Below are 25,772 nucleotides of genomic sequence, written 5' to 3' on the forward strand. Positions count from 1 at the left end.
TATTGGTATTTGGTAGTTCTAGTGGTCTACAATGACAACAAATGAACTACAATGACGATAACTCACCCACTACTTGTGAAAGAACTGGGTTTTCGGTAAATTTTGAGAGAACCCCATGTCGTCATTCTTGTTTCCAACATGAATGAAAACAAAACTTGTTATAGTGTTTATTGTCATGGTAATAAGTCATTTAAAAGATAATTATTGATGTTTAATGGTTACATTAGAGTTATGCAAATATTGGAGTATTGTACATGCAACCATGGGTCTGTTTACCCCAATGTAGAAGTTCAAATAACTCAAATACATGTATGTCATCAGAGACCAACAGTGTATTGATATTCCATGTTTATCCAGCAATCTCTTGGCGGCCATCTTGGAATTTGTGGCCACCTGGGGGCTCTTGTGACGGAGTTTTTATCTGAAAGTGTTAACATCTTGAAATTGGCGGCCATCTTGATTTTTTGTAAATTTATCAATAGTCGAAAAATTGAGAATATCTTTTTAGAAACACAATATGGCTAATTCGCAATAGAACCTCATCTGAAATATGGAAGATATATTCATTATTGGTTGCCATAGTGAATTATGCAAATTAGATATATTTCTCAAACTAGGATTGCTTGGGACTTTTAGTATGTTGTTCTAGGGACCGTGTAGAATTCATTGTGGTGACATAAATTCTGTTGCAATTTGTTCAAAGTGAAACAGGTTTCCCACCTGCTAGCCTTCAAATCATATTATGTGTCTCCGTTATTGTCTTAATCTATATATCTGATAACATAGTACTTCAAATTAGTTTTGGTGCAAAGCCCGTCGTCTCGTGTTACATAATCATACAACTTGCACTGTCTCTGATGTGAAAAGCCGGTTAGTGTAAAAGCGAGACAGTATTGTGTCGCAATACAAAGACTCCCGCACTGTCGTAAACTGGTAGTTGATGACGTCATGATGGCTGACACATTTACATCCGGTTCGACATTTGTCTGCTCCAGAGAATAATATTTATGCCGCATGGTGGGTGTCTGTAAGCATACTTCGGTATCTGTAAAAGAGCAAAATTTAAGAACATATATTTATTTCTTTTCTAAGATGACAAATTGAAAATTCACCTCTTATTGGAGCTGAGCTTAAAATCAATTCGTAATCTGTGATGTACATTGAATAACCTCGAACAGGGCTAACTGACGGGCTCCTCCACCTAATTACCTGCACCCTTATGTGAAGGGACAAATTTACGTTTTGAACATAATACAACACAACTAAAATGGGTAGATTGCTATTTAACCTCCCCCCTTTCCCCATCTTTTGAAGTGGGTGGATTTACTCACCAAACCTTGAAAGTATTCTTAATCGATATCCTTCGTATGCCAATACATGTGTATTGAAGAGGAATATAGCTTATTTATTTATGGGAATCGCCAAAGATTTCATTCATAGCCAGTTCGTATGTTTCCAATACCGTGAGTTTGACTAAACACAACTTAGCAGTGTCCTTCGAGACACAGTTAGGATTTGGAAGCACCAAGTTCACTGTGAATCTTCCATGCTGTCAACAATATGTTACTTGTTGTACACCCACTTTAGAAGTCGTTTTAAAACCAGTTGGCAGTGACACATACTTAAATTTATCAAGTCATTGCTCGATAATTCGGTTGCAAAATGAACAAGGAATTTCCATATTTTGACTCTATGCCATAATCAAGCACGGCAACCAGCTGTATGCAGTAGACCGTTATTTGACAGAAACATCCGGAACTCGTCTCAAACTGTTCAGATGAAGATTCATTCAGTTTTAAAACGTCCTATTGGGACACAAATTCAAATTGATAATATTTTATTTTATATAAAGGAAATACAAAAAATGTGGTGCCAGGATCAATATTGTTCAGTTTAGTGGAATTTTAACATGCTTTCGATAAATGTTTTCAAAGGACTGACATTGCATATACATGTATCACTACAGCACAATTTCCCAATACAATGAAATCATTTTATGCAACTAACTGGTCTGTCAAGTTATGCGTGCTTTTTATTTTTTTTATTTCAGCAATGAATCCCTAGTCCCAAACATAGAGAGAATAAATTACTATGATACCTTCATAAACGGAATCGTGATGTGGATCTGCTTTTTACTGAAGTTACTGTCTACATATATACAGATAAATCTACTTCATCTGACCTCAGTCGCGTGTGATGGAGATTGTTACTGCTGGTCTATAAAAATGACAGTTTGAACAAACTGAATGAGGTCGCTTTGTAATGTAATGACGTAATAAAATATATAACATCAGGTGTATAACGGGTTCAGATTTAAATTTTAAGATTAATAGTCGGAATCGTACTATCGACTCTTTTTTTCTGCAGATATTCCTTATTTTTATCGCTTTATTTATTAGCATGAGAATGGGTAATAAATAGAGTAACCCACTTGGTACTCGTGATTACGGACAATGTGTCTCTCATTAATTATTATAAATTTCACTCGTGACAAATTTTCCGTAACCTCGTTGGTTATTAAATAAATGTTATTCAGCTTCAGACCCGTGACGATCCGGTGTCTTCAGCAACCCATGCTTGCCGTAAAAGGCGACTATGCTTGTCGTAAAAGGCGACTAACGGGATCGGGTGGTCAGGCTCGCTGACTTGGTTGATGCATGTCATCGATCCCAATTGTGTGGATCGATGCTCATGATATTAATCACTGGATTGTCTGGTCCAGACTCGATTATTTACAGACCGCCGTCATATAGCTGGAATATTGCTGAGTACGGCGTTAAACAACAAAACCAACCAACCAATTATTCAGCTTCAAGCCGTCCCTACGCCTGTGGGATACTAAGGATTATGGATTCACTACTAGCACTATTTGCTTATGATAACAGAGAGCAAATAAATGTCTCATTTAAGCAAACACCTGCAGGCATTAAAATATATAAGACAGCTATTCACAAATAAGAACACGTTGAACAAACTTTCCACTAATCTAACCAATGAGTTTAGGACTGTTCGTTTTACAGCTATGCCAGAGCAGGATTAGCCTTTAAAAAGGCTGGGTTGGTGTATCCGCAGATGGGAGGAGAGGGTAAATAGGGTTTACAGTTGCGTTCAAGATTATTGAACTTATGTGACAGAGCACGAGTAAGACAAACCAATTATGTGGTTGGTTAATGTGTTTTTGCCATTGCTTTGTTATCGTGATTCGATTGCAAATACCGATCGACTGGTATTTCAGTTCTTGTTCCTCATGACAAACAATTAATCAACATGAAACATAGTTTGTATATTGATTTTGTGAAACACTAACAAGAGCCCCTATAATCGTCACGGGAGTCCTAAAGAATTCCATTTGATTAATTGATGTGTCCAATCAATTTATTATCCGTGGCTTCAGACTTAATGCTATGTTATTAAAGGGAAAAGCTTTCAAGGAACATGTAATAAGGCTCACTTGACAAACATGGGAAAAGGTTGTAGGTGGTGTCATCTGAACTTAATAAATCATCACCAACAAATCACTAGTTTAAATTTAATTTCTAATAATAACGTTACCAAATGATTTAGAAATGAAATGTCAACACATGGTACACGACGACGAATACATCCATGTTGACAGTTCACCAAGGCCGACGTATCCGTCAGTGATATCAACATTGTAATGTAAATGTGATCTGTTTATTGTTATTGACAGCACGGCAGAGTCTTTATACCATTTAGCCTACTGAAACACTTGGATACACGAGTCTGTTTTTAAAACAAAATACATCGAGTATTAGGTTTGTAATATCTCAATGTTTCCGTTCTTATAAGGGACCGTTGCACGTTGGTCAGAATATCCTTAAGAGAGGTGTGGGGTTGATGAGAGTATTGCTACAATATTTGAGTCGCTTCTTGACGACGTACAGTGTTTTTGTTTCCCCCGACAGAGCCAAACAATAATACAAAATCACAACACAATGTTAATAGAACATGCCACGTGTCCAATTAACAATAAACTGTATTTCTATTTTTACTTTTCTCAGTTGGTTCTACTTAGCTGGCATAGAAATAGCTGAGTGTGGTGCATAGTTGCAAGAGGCCAAGGGACAGGAAGGTGCTTGACCAGCATCAAGGCATAAAATATTCTACATGATGGCGTAAGCCGTCTTGGGATTCTTTTATTGGGATTCTTTTATCATAACTCAACTCATCCAACCTTTTCATCACCCGTGGTTAGAATGTGAAAGGTTACATACGTACCAAATATAGACTGGGACGGAAGGAGATTTTGACAGAATGAAATATGGCTCAATTTTCTGTCTGCTCCACTGGATATATAATCGTACACTGCCAAGCACGTGATACTGCCACGGAGACTGTCTTGTACATTTAAAGCTTGGCCCACACGGAGGCGTCCTGGCTCTGCTGTGCCAGGGGATCCCCTGACGCACGTGGAAACACGTGTCACATACGAGGCACCAATGACAATTCCAATGTTACTAACATTGCTTTCAATGATGACAAAGTGCCACACATCTGCAGTTAGAGCGACCGTGTGATCCAGAGAGTCACAACACGAAGAAGAATCACATAATGTTAGGGTCACGTTTGACGATCTCACAGTCAGCTTCAGATCTCCAATGCCAGCTTCAGTCCCAGTGTATCTGTAGTGTAGTATTGTTCCTGAAGACGGGATGCCCGGCTTTACAAAGAGGGCGATCTGGAAATCGCTCTGCATGATCCCAAACGTCACGTTCAGGTCTAAGTAGGAGACAGAAGCACCATCAAGCATCAGAGAATGTCGGGAAGGGATCTCGGGACAGCCATCAGCGAGTCTGGCACACTCGGACTGAAGAGGGTATTTTGGTGCTGTCCCACTTATGCTGTAACCAAATGTTGTGTTGTCCAGTCGCCACAGTGTGACTGGTTGGTGGACGACTTGGATACTAGTCGTAGTTACAGTTGTAGTTGTAGGTGTTGTAGTCGTAGTTGTGGTTGTTGAAGGGGTTAGAGTTGTTGTCGGAGTTGTAGTTGAGGTTGTTGTAGGGATTGTAGTAGTAGATGTAGGCGTTGTGGTCGTAGTTGTAGGCGTTGTGGTCGTAGTTGTAGGCGTTGTGGTCGTAGTTGTAGTTGTGGTCGTAGTTGTAGTTGTTGTCGGAGTTGTAGTTGAGGTTGTTGTAGGGATTGTAGTAGTAGATTTAGGCGTTGTGGTCGTAGTTGTAGTTGTAGTTGTGGTCGTAGTTGTAGTTGTTGTAGTTGTGGTCGTAGTTTCAATCAGAGTGTCGACATCGATGATGTCACTGGGCCCTAGAACAGAAAAAAACAAAGCCGATTAACTACATGTATTTTGAGTGATATTTATATAAAGCAACAGTTTTCAAACTCATTTCTGAAGGTAATATGAAACTGTCAGAGAATCTTGACGACAGTTTGTGATATTCGATAGTGATATGAGAACATAACACGTTTTATCAATATCTATTTCGGTCATGATATTGTCAGACAGTTAGTCCAGTCACACGCATACACTCGGCTTTCTGAATATTTTTGAGTGGATGTTACTTTTAGTTTTAACAAATGGACCACATCATTTAAATATTTAGCACATATCCGAACTTCCTTCTTGAAAGCGCAAGCCATATTGATTTGAAAATGTAATTTATCTTTTAATTTATCATGAGGGATTGATGTGCAATGGGCGGAAAAATTAACAGTCATAAATTCAATAACTTAAAGTTGTTTGTGGGATTAATTACAACTGTGTCATGTTTGGTTTGCTACTATGAAATTAGGCCTTGCTAGATTTTTGTCAGACTTAGTCTTTGTAGTTTTGAAAAGGATTTGGTGGTGCATTTGCTGGACCCTTCATTATATCTATTTTTATGGATTCTTTTAAAACCCAGGAATCCAGTTATAAGCTGGGGTGTATGTAGTCTTAGATGTAATAGGTATTACATGAGTGTGTAAAAATAATTCATGATTGTCACATTTTCCCCGAACGCATTTAACTGATTCACAAAGGAACAATGTGGTTGGACTCACTAGCAGAATCACTAGTGGCTGCAGGTTGTGTGCTCCTTGGGTGTGTATACACGGGGTGGGTGCTTGATGATAAAGATATGTACATTTCATTATTTAGCGTCTGATTCCTGTGATCGCTTTCAGCAGGTGTAACCGTTCTGTCTGTTTGGAACCACAGTGTACAGTGGCACCACAATCGCCAGTTATGAACTCAATGGAACGCTCATTGACGAGTTGCATCTCCGCATACAACACCACAATGAGGAGCAACTGGCACTGCGACATGCCCGACACGCCAACTGGGCTTATATTTCTAAACGTGGGATCCATCTTGTCATTTCGTCCGTTGACTGGTGCCAGTCATTCCTTGATCACGACGCTATTCCTTGATATAGAGGATAGAGTTCTCTGCATACTGGGCATGCTGTTCAGTTTGTGATCAGCCATCACACATTCATATGTGCAGTCAATTTGTATAAGTTCCCACACCAAACATCTGGTGCTGCGCTAAACCTTTATTTTCTGTACGAGTAACTGATACATTGGTTCCCTATTAAACGTCAGTATATATTCTGAGCTCATTTCCGACGAGTGTTGGTGGCAGCTCATTGAAGCGATCGTAAAAATTCAAGTGCTATTGTTTCTTTTGATTTTATTGACGGTCTGCGACAACGAGAGTACCTGAGTTGTTCGGCTTTATAAATCAGTTTCTTGAAGGATCGCTGTACCTATATGAGAGTGAGACGAGGGCGATTCAAGACCTTCTACGAACTGACTAACGTCGTATCTTCTCGACACTGCGGACGGGATACCTATCAGAAGACTTTTCGCTTGCATACAACACAGAATCCTAGATTTAAGAATTGATCAGGTACCTTATTCAATAAATTCGACTGTGACAAAAACTGGACATCCGTGATAGCACTGACTTTTGGCCTATTATTTATTGCTGATTCCACATATTGAGCCGTTGTATTATCTTTTGTGACTGTAAACCTCATGCACTATGTTGTAATATAATTTCTTAATTATTCATTGATCTTATATGGACATTTACTCATTTCACATTATAGTGCTGTACATATCGATTTCTAGGTTGACTTTCGCGTTTCAACTTGGGAATCAACACGTAGAGTGTTGGGTGCAGCGTGTAAAATATACCGTACTTGAGAAGCAGATATTAATAAAAGGTCCAATATTTTGTTTTGCGCATGAAACGAATTTTTTCATAGTTTTAAGCGTAAAACGATAACTGTGTTTTCTTATACAACATTCTGAGAGAACAAAATACTAGATGATAGTTGGACGGCATAGTGACACTATAAATAACCTTTCTTTGTATGGCAATGTATAACCTGCACACATGATACTATAAACAACTTGACGTAAAAGATGATATGCTTATGCACACAAAGAAAATCTCGAATTTCAGACATTAAAACTCGCATGGTGGTGTAGTAGACGGTGATGTCCAGACGTCCAGCCGAGGCTATCCAGTGCTTGTGAAACAGCAGCCACATCAACGTATATCCCGATTTTTCGTGTGTCTTCGTTGATCAACAATAACCTATAGACAGCACCCGAAAGATATGCCTCCACACCATCGGAATCGATCAGATACGTCACCCACCTGGTCTTTTCCAGTGTGTCAGAGATATCATTCTACACCATAACAACCATGGAGCGTTCTGCGGTTTTCGCCACAACAACAAAGACTCATTTTCCGGGAAAAGACCTCCAATGATAACACCCTTTTACATCAGTTGTTACAGCATCTACGACTCTCCATTTCCCCAGTGCTTATTCGTCACTACCCAGTAAATCACATCCCACTGTTTCATTTGAAAAGGGAAGGAGAGTGGATTATTTGGGAACCTCCCCGAACAGTGCTCAATATTCCAGGGAAATGGGAGCTTGTATACCTGAAGAGGCTGTACCAAACAGGAAACAACTCCAGTCGGAAATGCAAGTGCTGAGAAGAGCTGAAGAGGATGCATACACACAAGAACAAGAACGCCATCATGCCTTGTAAGATGCTTATGGCAGGGAAGAGGCCTGGTGCAAGCCCTGTTGCAAGCCCTGTTGCAAGCCCTGTTGCAACCATGCAGGGCAGACGAGTGCCACAAATTTCAACAGCGGTTTCATCAGCAGAGACTTAGAGAGGAAGAGGGTATCTTTTGGCTAAAAGACGAACTCCAAAGCGCAGAAAGATGCATGATGTAATGGGTTAATCAGTTAATAGACGAGGAGGCGGAACTTAGGAAAATGGCAGACATGAACATAGCACCATAAGCAAAATCCGGAGGAAATCATCCGGAAATGGACGCCCAGTCAAAACTCTTAACAGTTAATTGATTTGAGGCGGATTTGAACTCCATTATTGAAGTTCCTTGAACTTCGAAGAAAGGACCATTGTACCACCAGTCAATACCAAACCAGTTCCCAAAGTCCCAAGAATGAGCCTTGGGAAGTCAAGACCGGAAATTCTAATACCAAGCTCTAACCAACCTATACTTCCAAATTTCCGGCACTTGCATCCAACTAACACTGGTCAACAAGAAGGCATTGGAAAGCCTGAAGTCAGGTTTCATCACTGATGTGGCAGGACTTAGAATCAAGGGGAAAACCTATCAGTTGCCCAAATGTGCATCACCTAATGACGATGACGTGCTACTAGGATCAGACTATAGCAACAGTAATAACCTGGATTATCACCTGTTAATCATAAGAGAAAGAGAAGTGCCAATGATGATAAAGGCCCGGTGAGGTCCAGCACAATGTCGGATCATTCCACCAAACTCCGTCAGAATATTAAATTGTGCTCTGGATGGTGAGACCATCCGAGACCCCTGCTAAACTATATGAAGGGTAGTAGATAGGCATGGCCTTGGAGGTGGAAGCAATCTGCCTGAGCCGAATCAAAGTGAAATCATCAACCAACACGACGGGTTTGTGTAGTCAGACAGGGACGCTAAAGATACCAATCCAACGCCATGCCCAGATCCACCTCCCCATTTGAAGATTTGTACCATCGCTCTTCTGTCAATCTCAAAATACCAGATCAGAAGAAGTTGGCTGAACTTCATATCAATTTAGGATGATTGAGACATGGGCAACTTCACAGCACTGGAACACAACATTGATACAGGAAATGCCGAGCTGATTAAACAGAGGATGCAAAGAACACCTCTCAGATTTGCGGAAGAGTAAGAGGCCCATCTGGACTAGATGCTGAAGGAAGGCGTCACCCAAACCTCTTCTTCCTAATGGTTTTCAGCACAAAGTCTTGTGCTCATACGCAAGCGAGGTAGGGGCGTACGCTGGTACATGGACTACATGCTCTAAATTCAATCTTTTTGAAGGACGATTTTCTGCTACCACTTATAAACGAATGCCTCAACGACTCTCCTTACTGCTAGATAAAGATCAGAGAGGAAGATCGTAAAAAGTTAGTCGACATTACCTGTTAGGTCATCCTTTTACTGCACGAACGGATCACAGTAGTCTCAGGGTTTGCTTAACTTTAAAGTCCCAGTAGGGCAAATAGCGAGGTGGCTCGAAGAACTAATCGAATGCGACATTACATTGGATCACAGGCCTGAAGCAAAACACCAAAATGCTGATGGTCTGTCTATAATCCCTGTCAAAGAGCCTTGTGAGAACTATCGTTTCGCAATTGAAGTAGAATCCTTGCCATGCGGAGGATGTAGATATTGCCAGAAAGCACACAGTAATTATTCACAATACGCTAAATCAGTTGATCAGGCAGTCCGAACCGACACAGTTTGATCTGATCAAGTTCTTGAAGTACTAGGATGTCACACCGCTACCAGGGGATCTTTTCGGGGAAATTTCAAACATTTGGATGAAGAAGACAATTTATTGATATCAACTTATTTGTTGTGAGTAACACAACGTTTCGGAGTATATACTTACTCCTTCACCAGGTGAATAAATGCTACCTGTAAGAACAACAAAAGTAATAAGATTACAAAGGTGATGAATTGGCGAAGATATGTAATTAGCAATGGAAGCCAGGATTTAGATTATCACTGATTGATACTAGGTTATGAACAATGAACAAACGGGAGGCCGGGGGTAATTAGCACTGATAGGTAAAAGAATGGAAATGGCAAGGGAGAAATGGAAGCCAGCTGATAATTAGCACAGACGATAATCAAAGGAATAAGTCCGAAGCACTTGGCAGATAGGTTCCCCGGTCACGGGAACGTTTGAATATTTTTATTTAGCGCCCTACCTGGCAACAGTCCAGCTATATATAGGCTTCTGGATCTTCACCGAATCTGACCACACGATTCATTAGGTCACCTCACACTACATCCACAGGTTCTATTCAACCTATGCTGGTCGTAAGAGCCGACTTCATGGAATTGGTGGTCAGGTTCAGTGAATAGGTTGACAGGTGTCATCGTACCCCGTCGGCATGGATCAAAAATCAATCTACGAATTGACTGGTCCAGACGCGATTATTTACTGGCGGCCGTCATTGAGTTGAAATATTGCTGACCGCTTCGTTAGACAAAACACAAACTCGCTACCTGGTTTCCTATCAGAGGGACATATATGTCGATTATTCCTTGTGGAATAAAGAAGACGGTCTATATTTAGTAATGCACGGAAGTCGTTATTCATTTTACAAGTGTACTTCTATTTTATTCTGTGACACAAACCACAATCAGTTGTCAACAGCGAGGAACCAGCGCAGGTTCTATATCGACCGACTCAGGAGAAATTACATAGACGGACCTGTCACATGAAAGTGACTCTAAATGAATTATGACACGACATGAGGCATCTTTTGTAACAAACAGACTTCCACTAATTCCTTCAATCAATAACTGAGTTTTTCAAATTCAAAAATTGTCAAAACGGAGTCGACTGTAGACAGACAATTACTGTGATAAACAACAACTAGTGTCTGCAGTGTTGCCACATCAAATGAAACGACAAGGACATGACATGCGTTTGTTAGATAATTCGACATCAACTAGCTTCTTTTGAAATCCTGATCTCAGTTACCATCTAACCATTTTAAACCCCAACTTAGTGCCCCAGTGAGTGAGTTTGGTTCAACGCCTGTATTTCAGTGGCAGATAAGGGGAAAATCCGAGGTGATGCAGGGTTACTGTATTAGAAATGTGATCAGGATGAATCTGGGATTCGATCCCAACATCAGTATATTCTTGCACGCCTCAGGGACATAACTGTGCCCCTACCCTCTCCCATCTCGTCATAGATGTAGCATGTTAGCAGTGATGCATACATTCACGATTGTAACTAAAGAACATGTTTTGAATCATATTTGCTTGAAGGTAACGAATTGATTACGAAGCTACACGTTTAGGTGAATATTACAAGCGATACATGGATATTTAATTTCAGGAGTTGGATCTGACTGTGAGGTCATCAAGTTGAAGACGACAAATGATGTCTGAGAATATCTTATCGTGGAATTAAAAGTTAGGAGACTTTAAATGTTATTATTATCGCTTGATTTGTGAAAATAACATAGCTTGTGTTAATGACATTGTTAATGACATTATTGTGTTTTTTAACAACAATACCATGTTGTCTCACTTGTAACACTGATTTAACGAGAAAAGTGACTTCCCAATCGGCATACTGTTGTTATATCTTTATATTATTGTTTGTCTTAAATATACTGAACGGCAAAAGAAACGTCACCCCAAGTAATATTACATGAAAAGTTGTCATTTAAATATCTGGGTACATTTTGTCTAAAATTTAACATTACCTGATAAAAAAACAAAGCAGATGACAATTTAAACCGATCGCCCAAACGCATCACGGCAACGGCTTTCGCTCGTCAGATACCACAACTATTCACTCGTTTCATAAAATTGGTATTACACGGGAGCTCGTTTAGTATTCTATATTTATTATATAATGAACCGCAAAAGAAACGTCATCCCAAGTAACATTGCGTGAAAAGTTGTCTGGGTATTTGATGATAAAAAACAAAGCAGATGACAATAAAACCAATCGCCCAAAACGCATCAGGGCAACGGCCATGGTAACCCGATGCACGTGAGTTCCGTACAAATTGAAATGCATATGCGTTCTCCTATTTCTTGCCCTATAAAAATCCACCCAGATCGGATAACATACATTCGTTATAAAATTGCTATCACATGCCAAGATTTGCAAGAAATCAGCGACACCAACCCCTTGGACGATTGCAAACTGGACAAACCGCCCAGCAAGCAGCCAATGCATTTCAAGTCCATGTAAGGGTCATTTTCAGGCTCCAGCAACGGGACCAGACCCCCAACACTACAGATGATCGACCACGTAGTAGAAGACCAAGGGTCACCACCCGATGTCAGGATCGTCAGATTGTGCGACAGCATCTTCAACATCGCTTTGTCACTGCTGTGGAAACTGCTCGACAGTCCCTGGGGACACACCAGCGACACATTAGTGCGGACACCGTGCGTCGACGATTGACGAGCAGACACCTCCTCTGTCACAGGCCAGACTGAGGATCCATTCCGACACCACGTCATCGCCGGGACCGTCTTCAGTGGGCAACACAGCACCAGCATTGGCGCGACCAGTAGTGGAGAAGAGTCCTCTTTTCAGACGAGAGCCGTTACTGCATCTCAGGAGCAGATGACGGGGAGTCTAGCGACGCCGTGGGTGACGTTATTCGAATGCGTGTGTTGTTGAGAGAGACTCTTGGGGTGGTCCGAGCACCATGGTGTGGGGTGGAATTGGTCTTACTCAGAGGGTCGGCGCTGTGGTCTTCCAGAACATCGGTTCAGGGAGAGACAATGGTGTCACAGCAGTTCGGTACATTGATCAAGTCTTGAGACCACACGCCACACCTCATTTGGCACGTCGCCGCCACCACGAGTTGCAACATGATAATGTCCGTGCCCACACAGCGAGAGCAACAAGAGATTTCCTCCAGCAGAATGGCATAAGAACCATACAGTGGCCTGCCCTCAGTCCCGATTTAAATCCCATTGAGCACCTGTTGGACGAGATTCAAAGACGGCTGAATGACGTCAGACCAAGGCCGACAACTGCAGCTGAACTGCGTAAGGCGTTCCTGAGAGTGTGGGCTCAAGTGTCTATGGCCCTCATCAACCGCCTCATCCATTCCATGTATCGACGTTGCACGGCAGTCATCAATGCATATGGCGGACACACGAGATACTGACTTGTGATACCATTTTCTCAGATACTAGTGTTATGTTTCACTTTAAGAACATTTCACACTTTTTTAACCTCAGTTTTACCAAGTTTCATCTTTTCAATATGTCTCAAAGTATGTTTACAGTTTTTGGACAAATAAGGTTTCTGATATATCTATCCATGGTGACGTTTCTTTTGCGGTTCAGTATGTATAAAAAATACATTCTTACAGTACTGGACAGAGGTTTCACGAAATAAAAGAAAGAAAATAATGCCCTCCTTAAAAGTCTAGGTCCAACATTCAGGTGATTTCACAATGTTGCTCAACACAGAACAAACATTTACCTCTGCAGATGAGAATGTATACTGAGTCAAATTAAAAACTTCACATTTCAACCTTGATGATCAGTTTTGCCAAGTTTCCTTTTTTAATATGTCTCAAAGTATGTTTACAGTATTTGGTCAAATAAGATTTCTTATATATCTATCCATGGTGACGTTTCTTTTGCGGTTCAGTATATTTTGTCTGAAGTTTTAAGCGCGGCAGTCTCTCCACACAGAGTGTTTTCTCTGGTTTTTCGTTGCAAGAAAAGAATATTCTGAAGACAGCACACTATTTCTTTGGGAACAGCCCACGTTTAATGACTGTTAATAATGTTACCGTTTCTGTCATGGAGAGGGTTATCTCCGGATTCGGGCAAAACATATGTGGACCATTTTCTTGTCTTAATGCCTGAACACTGCTAAACCCGCCGTTAACAAAACGCAATCCCTTTTGATCTTTTCGTCGCAATATGGTTGAAAGTTTGCCAGTGTCATATCATATTCAAATTCAGTCACACTATAACTTCACAGAAATTTGATCTTCGATACCCTAGAAATAATAATTAGAAACCAGACGAATAAATGAGCATTATTATAACAAAATTGGAGGATTGTACGGTGAATACAACTCACCTGGTGATTGGGTAAGTCCATTGCACTCATCGTAGGCTTCTGGTTTCTCACTATTTTTAAACACGAAGTCATAGAACAACACACAGGTCATTTTACCTGTGAAGAAGTTACTACTGTTAATGTCTCGCCCCAGCCACAATTCCCCTGGGGTGCCAAGATATTCAACCGTATCTTTAACAGCAGCACTGTTTGTGCTGAGTTCACCATCAAGGTCCAGAGCAACCGTCCCACTGTCCATATCCCTCTTGAATACAACAGAGTGCCACGCATTCACAGTGATTGCTGTGGGGTGAATGAAAGTCCAGTTGTGACTGTTATAAGTCGTTTGAAATGTGACCGCACCACTGTTAATGCTGATAACAATCTCGTCAATTCCATCCTGTCCCCCTGAACTGTATTTGTAATGCGCGAGTGTTCCTGAGGTTGTGGTAGGATATACAAGCATGAATAAAGAGAATATTTTAAACTGGTCGTTGTTACTCATGCCGACCCGAACGTAATCAGTTAGTCCATCAAAACTGAAAGCTTTATAGTCCAGCGAGGTATGGCCGGACCCAACCTTTATGGGGTCGGTTAGTTGAGGGTATATGGCATCAACTGACGACTGTTCATGAGCCCCGGCCTTATCCCCAAGCTGCCATGCGCGCTTTGCGTTGCTGTAACACAAGACGCTGTGACACTGAAGCACTGCAACAAACAAAAACATGAGCACAATCGGGGAGGATGAAATGTGTGTTCGTCCATGACAGAGTCTTTCGTTTTATAATATGTGACCAGACACCAGAAAAGTCACATTTGTACTACTCATTATGTTTTAAAAATACAATATCGTAAGGACACAGGAACACAATGCCCAGGCTTCAATTCTTATTTATTAAAGAGATACTTGGCATCTAACAGTCGGACTAATTTTCTTAAAAATCCCATTTTCAGACTTGAAATAATAAGTGTTGTAATAATTTAGATATAGGGACTGATTAATTAAAAGACGAAAAAATGGTAACATGTTTTGATATACTTATTTTATTAGATACGAGTTGACAAGAGAAAAATAATAATATTTCACATGACACATTGAATATCCTATTTATTATATTTTGTGTGTGTAGTTGTCTACCGGAAACCTAAATTATTACATTCCAAATGAAAAACTTGAAACGTAACCTTCCCTTCCTTATATACAGGGACGGTTCGCCCCCCTTGTATTTGCAACCAAAAAAGTAGTTTCGAGTATGCAAAGTCATCAAAAATATCTATAAAAGTAACAACAAATATTAAGGGTCACGAAAATTCTGTATCATGCATGCATATAGATATGATTATATACATATTCGGCTATAACAAAAATTATTCTTGGAAACTACGAGACCACTGTTAGAAGCGAAAGAATACATGCTGGTCAAGTAACACAAATGCCACTTTGCGAAATGAGAAATTTACAGTTAATAACGAAAAATTATCCGGAGAATAACAAAAGAAGAAATGATTTATCCTCCATAAATGACCATCTGTCTTTATTTTGCCTTGTCAATGTGGAACTAACGTAAAAATGACGTAGGTTGTGTACGGGCTGGACACTTGTGATAAAGGGAGACAATTTAATGGAATACAATAGGTCCGTCAAAGTGTTAGATTTACTGCTGTGAAATGTCAAGTGTTATGTTCACTGCAATAAAAATATCACTTTTCTCAACTTCACAAAACTCTGTATTTCCCTCTGAAGTATATAATAATAATATTTGTTAAGACCTTTTGACATTTGGTCATTAATTAAATATTTTAGGCATGTGCATAATTCACAAAACCTCAAACAGATAACGAAACTAGCCTCCAACTTAACAGTTTAGCAACGTGCTGACATCAGCCTTTCGCGGCCACCAACTGGTCTGTCCGATAGAGTAACTGCCCTTTATCCAAGAGACACTACTCTAACCCTAGTCTAACAGAAGTCACGGCTACAGTCGTTGATAGTCGGCCGGCCCTCTCATTACGTTATGAAATGCAATCAATGGTACTGTATGGCCCAGACAGAATCAAAATCGGCATTTGGGTCTATATCGGTAGTCTGCTTGTTTCGACAATGGTTCGAGTGCTCCCTGTGATTGGAGTTAACGAAGTCTGCTCGAATAAAGGAATAAAAATATCTCTGAATAGAGGAAAACAAAAACACATATCTATGCTCAACAACAAAAGTTCCTGTGACACCAATATTTTAGTGTATTTTTGAAACAAGTAAAGTTTGGTTTTCAATATTCTAGTACACGTATGGAATCAAGTCACAAAAACGCAACTGCTACAGAAAAACATGCATTCCATGCAAAAGTTGACTTTTTTGCAAGCCCCATGCATTTCACTACCCAAGAATGAGTATAAAAACATGTTCGTTAACGGGATTCCATATGCATTGCTTAGCATCGTGCTGACAATAACCACTCAGAAAAACAACAAAATTACGCAATTATTCAACATTACGAAATGCCACGCCTGTCCGAAAATGAGCGTCTGCGAGCCATTGGTATGCTTGAAGCAGGATCGAGTCACGGTGATGCTGCAAGACGTTTTAACGTCCACAGAAACACCATTTGGTGTTTATGGCAACGTTGACAACAGACGAATGCAGTCAGAAACCATCCTCGGAGTGGCAGGCCACGCGTAACCAATAATCGATAAGATAACTGGATTCGAACAACACACCTACGAAATCAGTTCTAGCCAGCAACAGGGACTACAAGAAGCATCCCTGGCCTTCGACGACTATCTTCACAAACCGTACGTCGTCGCCTCAGATGTGCAGGGATTTTCGCCAGAAGGCCCGCCAGACGTCCCATTTTGACAGGAAACCACCGTCAAGCACGTCTACAGTGGTGCAGACAGCGTCTACGTTTGACGGCCATGCAGTGGGGACAAGTCCTATTCACTGACGAGTCTCGTTTTCACCTTAGCAACAGCGATGGACGGATTCGAGTGTACCGGCGTCGAGCTGAACGTTACGTCAATCATTGTGTCATGGAAGAAGATCGGTTCGGGGACGGCAGCGTCATGGTTTTTGGGTGGGATTACAGCAAGACAGAGGACCCGTTCGATAGTGGTAGAGGGAAATCTCAATCGACAGCGCTACCGCGACGAGATCATCAGCCCTGTTGTTCTACCGTTTTTGCGTCGGCATTACCTTTCAACATGACAACGCCCGGCCTCATATTGCTCGACTTGTTCAGGATTCTCTTCAACAAAACAACGTGAATGTCATCCCCTTGACGGCTCGCTCCCTGATCTCTCACCTTTCGAGCACATGTGGGATGTGGTATGAGATGGATCGGCGCCTTCGACGTCAACCACGTGTTCCACAGACACTCAAGGAACTTTGAAACATGCTCCAGCAGATATGGACAGATATCCCACAAGATTTTGTGCGACGCCTGGTCCATTCCATGAGATGAAGATGTGTTGTTTGCATCGAAACAAGAGATGGACACATACGCTATTGATTTGTAAATTGACATTTTGGCAAGTTCATGTTGTTGTTTTTATGAAATCACGCATTTTCTGAAGTCAGTATGGCAAATTAAACCATTTGAACACTTACAGGAGTCTTTTATCTGTTGCAAACCGAAATTGTTTCACATTTGGTAAAAACATATAACTTTGCATTAAATCAATGTCACAGGAACTTTTGTTGTTCAGTATATATGAATCTGTAATCTAGGTATCTATGGATATTTTCCAGATAAATATCGTATAGTCAGTTATTCTTCATGGGTTACACACCTAAAGATGTATTAATTAACTATTGCTTTGGCAATCGATTGCACTGAAAGTTGACGACAAAACGTCTTCTGAATTCAAGCAGCGAGTATATATTCAACCCAGATCTACAACGGTGTAAACGTCTTTCATACAATTCAAGGCACGATTACCCCCGTAATCTTCTAATGCTTTTGATGTTGAAAAATGCCCTAGGCCTTTCAAACTGAGAGTACAGAGAAAGCATCAGCACATTTCCATGCGGTTGTCACAACATGATGATTGAATTAGGTCGTCGAATGTGCATTGTTTAAGAATATCGATTGTGATAGATTTCGCTTGATAATGTTTCATCACGGTAGAACTTTAAGTGATCAAAAGAAACATTCTACACAAACACTATATATAACAGTTTCTTTGCATGATAAAGAGTGGTTGAGATTGGTTTATCGCCGCATTGAACATTATTACAGTTACATGTGTATCACGGCGTGTCAGCCTGATATGGGAGGAAAGCCTGAAGTGATGTTCTTTAAGTGAAACACAACACTAGTCTCTGAGAAAATGGCATCAGAAGTCAGTATCTCGTGTGTCCGCCATGTGCATTGATGGCTGCCGTGCAACGTCGATACATGGCATGGATGAGGCGGTTGATGAAGGCTATAGACACTTGAGCCCACACTCTGAAGAACGCCTGACGCAGTTCAGCTGCAGTTGTCGGCCTTGGTCGGACGTCATTCGGCCGTCTTTGAATTTCGTCCCACAGGTGCTCAATGGGATTTAAATCGGGACTGAGGGCAGGCCACTGCATGGTTGTGATGCCATTCTGCTGGAGGAAGTCTCTTTTTGCTTTCGCTGTGTGGGCACGGGCGTTATCATGTTAAAACTCGTGGTTGCGGCGACATGCCAAATGAGGTATGGCGTGTGGTCTCAAGACTTGATCAATGTGCCAAGCTGCTGTGACACCATTGTCACTCCTGGACCGATGTTCTGGAAGACCACAGGGCCGACCCTTTGTGCAAGACTTATTCCACCCCACACAATGATGCTCGGACCACCCCACGAGTCTCTCTCAACAACACAAGCATCCGAAGAACGTTCCCAATGGCGTCGCCAGACTCTCTCTCTCTCTCTCCCTCTCTCTGCCATCTGCTGTTGAGATACAGTAACGGCTCTCGTCTGAGAAGAGGACTCTTCTCCACAGCTGGTGGTGTCAGAACGGGTCCTCAGTGTGACCTGTGACAGTGACGGTGTCCGCACTAATGTGTCGCTGGTGTGTCGCCATGGTCAGTCGAGCAGTTTCCGCAGCGGTAACAAAGCGATGTTGAAGATGCTGTTGCCCAATGTGACGATCCTGACGTCGGGTGGTGACCCTTGGTCTTCTACTGCGTGGTCGGCAATCTGTAGTGTTGGTGGTCTGGTACCGTTGCTGGTGCCTTTATACGGTCCTTCCGTGGACTTGAAATGCATTGGCTACTTGCCGGGCGATTTGTCCAGCTTGCAATCCTTCAAAGGCTTGGTGTCGCTGATTTCTTGTCAATCTTGGCATGTGGTAGCAATTCAATAACGAATGAATTTTATCCGATCTGGGTGGATTTTTATAGGGCAAGAAATGGGGGAACGCATATGCATTTCAATTTACATGGAACCCACGTGCATCTGGTTACCATGGCCGTTGCCCTGATGCGTTTTGGGCGATTGGTTTTATTGTCATCTGCTTTGTTTTTTATCATCAAATACCCAGACAACTTTTCACGCAATGTTACTTGGGGTGACGTTTCTTTTGCGGTTCATTATATAATAAATATAGAATACTAAACGAGCTCCCGTGTAATACCAATTTTATGAAACGAGTGAATAGTTGTGGTATCTGACTAGCGAAAGTGTAACTGACAATGACATATGAATGACGTCATACTTATAACGACGTCATAAATTACAACTGTGACGTCATAATGTATTTACACACTCCAGCGACGACACCAATTGTAGGGACACATTTGAATTAAAATATACAGTGTTTGTAAAATAGCAGTGTAACATTTACGATTGAAATGACAAATGTATTAATACATTCTAGAGATCAATTTGGGTTTCATCAATTGGATAAACATTTGTTCTTTTTCCAGTCTCTGCTAAATTACTTAATTTCCCGTTTCCACAATCATCAATGTGTTTGCCGACACTTCACCCCCCGGATGCCACAGTGACATATATGTCCCTCCTCTACAACCCTCACTTTGAAGTCAAACAAAATTCAAAATACATCACCCACACAAATACACTTCACGGTTTTAAATAAGGTGGGGAATTCCCGGTTCTGTGATATCATCCACTTGCATTTGAGGCCAAGTAAAAGTATTGAAAATGACCTCTGAAAATTAGGTACATCGTAAATGTCGCAATTTTTTACACATTACTAAATCACCACTCACGGCGTTATTTACAGCATGTTTTGAAATCTAAATTTCGGATATTTACTCGAAGAAATGAATTTCAAAATAGCATATTAGTGATCACGGGTAACTGTCTTTTATCAAATCACCAATGATCATGCCAAAACGTCTCCGATAACCCTAGAATCGTTTCGAATGATTTGGAAAATACGCAAACACGAAAGCCGAAGTGAACTTTCCGCCATATTGGATAGTGTTTACAAAATCACGTTTACGGTACACCGGTGATGAGACGCCAGTCACATCGCGTATATTTTAAACTTAGCTGCTGTACATACATCCTTGAATTTCTCATACATTTTAGAATCAAATGACCAATGGTCTAGATGAAAATCAAGCAAAATAAATTAGGTGTGAAAACGAACGCTGTGCTTAAAAACTGCACGTGTTTGAAATGTAAACAAAGCAAAATTCAGATGTTACACAGAGTAGCATTTCTCCTATTTTAAGCTATCCATTCGTCTATTCGTTCAAGCGATTGGCTCAACATTTTCAGAATATGCTTGGGAAGAGAATGGTAGGAAGAATTAGGGAATTTAAAATAGAAATATTGCAATGATTTGATATGTTCAACAGAAATTTCTTTTGGTGGCATTGGAAGTTGGAATGGTAACTAAGACAAAATTGTTATGGATGAGCAACTTCTTTATTACAACTAGGGCGACGTTTCGGTGTAGATTCTTACACCGTTTTCAAGCAAATGATGTACAAACTAGGTATGAGCATGATATATATACATAACAATAGATAGATGTTTATATAACAGATAAGGTTGATGTACACTGATTGATTAGGTAGTTATGATAAGACAAGTTTATACAAGAGATGGGGTTGATGTACAGTAATTGATGGGTATGGGATTAAGACGATGACCCCCATAGCCCTCCTCAATCATCTGAACGCCCAACACCCAAGAATGCAGTTCACTATCGAATCCGATTCTAAAAACCAGTTACCTTTCCTTGACGTCCGAGTCCAGAAAGATCACCAAAACACGCTCCAGACCAGTGTCTACCGCAAACCAAAACATACTGACCAATACCTACATCATAGCTCAATGCAAACGTCGCCCTAATTGTAATAAAGAAGTTGCTCATCCATAACAATTTTGTCTTAGTCAACAGAAATTGTCAAAGTTATCGTCCTGTGTGACGTCATGACTGACGCAAAATCACGCACAACGACAACGGTATTTATCGGAATTTCTGACTATTTTCGTTGGTTTCAATGAAAGCTATCACAACAATTAACAGTATATAGATTGTCAGAATGTTTCTGATTACTTATATGTCACATTTATGTATACACCATCCCTGAATCAACGAAAGTCCCCTCGTAAAATCCCGCGTACTGATGACAGTGAACACTTCATTTTGTAAAAGTCGGTCACCGGTAGTGATGTCATTCGTCAACATTGTTGTACATATTTCGTAATTTCTTTGAGGTGAAGGTCCTTGAATGGGAGTGCACACGATCATTGTGCCATGCTGTTTACAGTTTCAGTTATGATGTAGGTTTTGCATATCTTTTATACATTTTTTCACGCAAATACTTTTACTTTTTATATTTGTCTATGTTCAAAATGATACCATACGTAAATATAGGGCACAACATGTATGAACGAACCTTTGATAATCTCCTGTTTGTTTGATTGATTACATAGGAATTGATAGGTTTATAGTGTCAAATACGATATTTCTTTCCGTTGGACAAGTGTTACAAGATGAAGTGTAAATGTAACTGCAGCATGTACATATTTCTTGGGATGTGTAATAGTCAATATTATAAGTTCATATAACAAATGTCCATGAATAGCCGTTTCATTTTACTAACTTTAAAACTAAAACTGAATATATAACTTTAATACAAAATTGATAAAAAAAAAATTGAAAGAATTGTCTTGGTCTTGGAATAGTTTTTTTTATGTCGTTTGATACACAGACCAGTGATACCTAACGATTCGCCAGGTGCGCGTAAGTCACAAACAATTTACGAATTATTCCCCTCGTTTTGCATTATATAATCAATGGGTTCATTCTTTTTTCACTATTGTGATCACAGGATATTAAACTGCTTATTTTATTTCTCCAGGAATTGTAAAAAGTATATAAAAAACCATGCAGGTACCGCGTTGGTTCAACTTTATAAGATTACCCCGATAATTCTATACCAATAGAGTTTTTTTCGCATATTTTATTGTGAAGATGAAGATAAATAATAACATAACAATGAACAAATATATGTCCAATATTGAATATAATTTTGGTTGATTTGAAATATTCTTTTGGGTATTGGATAACGTAAATTGATACCAAACAGGTGCGTGTCTTGTGCAATTATGACACACGATAAACTATCTAATTGTTTACATATTCAAGACATTATTTACTTGGTGAAAGCAGTTATTTATGTTGTGTAGAAAAAGCGTCAAATTCCGTTTTACACATCGATATTTTCCTTACCATGAGCGAAAATTAGGGGAGATATATATTAATCAAAATACCAGTGTCATCTTTCTCCGACGTTATCAAAGACATAAATCCAGCCACGACGTCAAAAGGAATGGTGTTATTTTTTGGGTATTTCATTACATTTGATGATAAGGCTAGTGCTCCATTAGTAATGGTTCAACATTAGTCAAATTACACTTACACAATCAGGAGAATGTTGGAATCTAAGGACTAAGTTATAGGTTAGATAGGGCCAAACATTTCTCTATTACCTTTTATTCTATGAAGTACGATTTTATCATTTCTTATGGGTATTTTTTATACCTAAACGTATACAGTTTCAATATCGATATTTGTGTTGGCATAGTTTGGTTCCTCGTAATCAAAACACCACTAAAATATATTGTCCTTACCTACAGCTAATTCTCACCAAGTGACTTGAGTTACAATAAACTAGTGCTAAGCATAGCGGAGTTATGCCCCCTTATCTTTGTACGTGTGTAACCTCTCTGTTGTCTTTTGACGTCATAGAGAAAAAAACAGTTTTCGTCATTTACGGCATGCTGTTTTTGGCATTGAATGTATGTCGTTATACATACGCATATAACTCCATTTGACATGTAGTTATGTCGTTCAGATATTAGGCAGTATTTTGTTCGCTCACTGTTTCCTTGAAGCTTCTAAATATAAAAAATCGTCGCACAGTACTTTTATCGGTGTACGATAAAAAGCGGAGGAATTTACTGTTTTTCAAAGCAGAATAAATTCTCGGACAACACTTAGAAGTGTCTTTTTTAAAACCGGTTTAATATTTGCAGTTAAATTTACACCATCAAATAGGAAATTTAATATTCTCCACCTCTGCGTAATTTTATAGCCAGAGGTAGATCCAGTGCCGCGTGAGCGCAATTCTCGGACAACCTTCCTTTTTCGATCTTAGGAAAATGTGCGTCAGAAAAAAACCTCGGCATCCAGAGGGTTAAGCATCGAACATTAGGGTCTATAATCTGCTGTTTGTGTACAGTGACTCTATCTTTTAATTCCATGCCGGTTTCACCGATGTAGTTTTCGCCGCATCCCGAACATCTCATAACTTACACCACATCTTTGCTGCGGCAGTTCATGTCGGTAAACCCTTGCCATTTGCAAAAAAGGAAAGCAGTACCTTCACTTATTACTTGCCCTTTGAGAGATCACCCGTTTAATAAACATACAGCTGTATTACACATTGTGTAATACCAAAACGCGTGCTTATGTACTCTCGGAACACGTTTCACGAACATATATTGAAAGCTCTCAACATCCCTTGGCTTATTCAACGACATTGTGTGTGGAGTTGATAGATCACTGAGAGGAGCTTATGCACACCCGATGACCTCAGCAACCTTGTTGCTAGGCGGACGTCACATGGCATTGTTTCGCCGAAGGATCGTGCAACAAAATTCCACAAATGACGTAAGGATTGAAGGTGGATACAAACGGGATAGTTTGATCGCCCACAGATTTTTCATTAGGTTTCAAGAGAGTATGTCTTGGAATTTTTAACGACTTTTTTTCTGTAGCGTCATTAATGACGCGCAGCGGATATCCTAGTTTCCTGAGATATCCCATCAATTCTTTCAATCTTAAGTCCCTTTTATCCGTTTCCGACACAATGGTGCATACTCTCCGCGCAAGTGAATAAGGAATGTTAGTTCTTGTATGCCTGGGGTGACAGCAACCGAATTGTAGACACTGATGGGTGTCCCTTGGTTTGTAGTTTGCCTTATTTTTGTATATATATATATATATATATATATATAGACATATGTGTGTGTGTGTGTATATATATATAAATATAAATATATATAAAGACACACACATACACACACACACAGATATATATATTATATATATATATATATATATATATATATATATATATATATATATATATATATATATATATATGTGTTATACATGTAGTCTGCTTTAAATATGTGTTATCGCGAAATTTATCATATCGATATCTTTCAACTTTATAGTTGACCCATGAAGATCCGGGGTAAAGTACACCGGCAACCAATGCTTGCCGTAAAAAAATACTTTGCTTGTCGTAGTAGGCGATTAACGGGATCGAGTGGTCAAGCTCGCTGACTTGGTTGATATATGTCATCGTATCCCAATTGCATGGATCGATGCTCATGATATCAATAACTGAATTGTCTGGTGCAGATTTGATTATCTACTGACCGCCGTCATATGCTCGAAATATTGCTGAGTGCGGCGTTAAACAAGAAACAAACAAAGAAACAAAAAAACAAAAACAAATTCATAGCTAATTCCTGGTAGCTTTTCTACAAAGCAATTGCACGCCGATACATCACGTTTGTCAACAATATCCTGTCCACTTAATTGTGTGGAATTGATGGTGACTTATATTTACTTTAGTACTTTAGTTCGTCCAAGAAATTGAAAAAAATATGCCTTTAAGTCAATGTTACGTGTATTTACTGATATTCAAATCGTTTAATTGTCAACTTTGGATACCACCTTGACCATTGTTATCGTTAGTCCAATGTTAACACCAATCAAAGATAATAGAAACTTACTCACCAGAAAGCATAACATGTGCCCAAACAGGCGACAACATTATTAGGATTTCGCTGGATGAGACTGAGAAGACTACTCACGACGCTGTCCACAATCCACTGTGTTCAGATCGATACCCCAGTGTCGTTTCAAACTGATCCATAGTATATAGATTAACATATCCGCTACATACCCGTATGTTGCGTGTTGGGTAGGGTGGGTGGGTTGGGTGGGGTTGGGGGTGGGTGGGTAGAGACCCGGAATGTTTGTTTAGGACAGATGTAGTTATCAGTGTACGCTTAAAGACATTTCTGTCTTTCTTTGAATGTATTTTAAAGGGAAAGCCAGAAATATATACCCTTCAAAAAAAGAAACTTGACATAGATGTAAAACCACTTTTTGCCAGATATCTAAA

At 40.0% G+C, this 25,772-nt stretch overlaps 1 protein-coding gene across 1 annotated transcript; it reads right to left on the reverse strand.

The window, feature by feature from the left end:
• Nucleotides 1-563: 563 nt before the first annotated feature.
• On the reverse strand, nt 564-25,464 carry LOC125371733 (mucin-3A-like). The gene is made up of 4 exons (XM_048380428.1): nt 25,382-25,464; nt 14,140-14,826; nt 4,240-5,286; nt 564-1,045 (listed from the first exon to the last, which is right to left on the reverse strand). The coding sequence occupies exons 1-4, from the start codon at nt 25,416-25,418 to the stop codon at nt 762-764; spliced, it is 2,055 nt and encodes a 684-aa protein (XP_048236385.1). The 5' UTR covers nt 25,419-25,464; the 3' UTR covers nt 564-761.
• Between the last annotated feature and the right edge of the window lie 308 nt (nt 25,465-25,772).

The sequence above is a fragment of the Haliotis rufescens genome, unplaced genomic scaffold (assembly GCF_023055435.1).
Source record: "Haliotis rufescens isolate VD_foot unplaced genomic scaffold, xgHalRufe1.0.p SCAF_30, whole genome shotgun sequence".
NCBI lineage: Eukaryota > Metazoa > Mollusca > Gastropoda > Lepetellida > Haliotidae > Haliotis > Haliotis rufescens.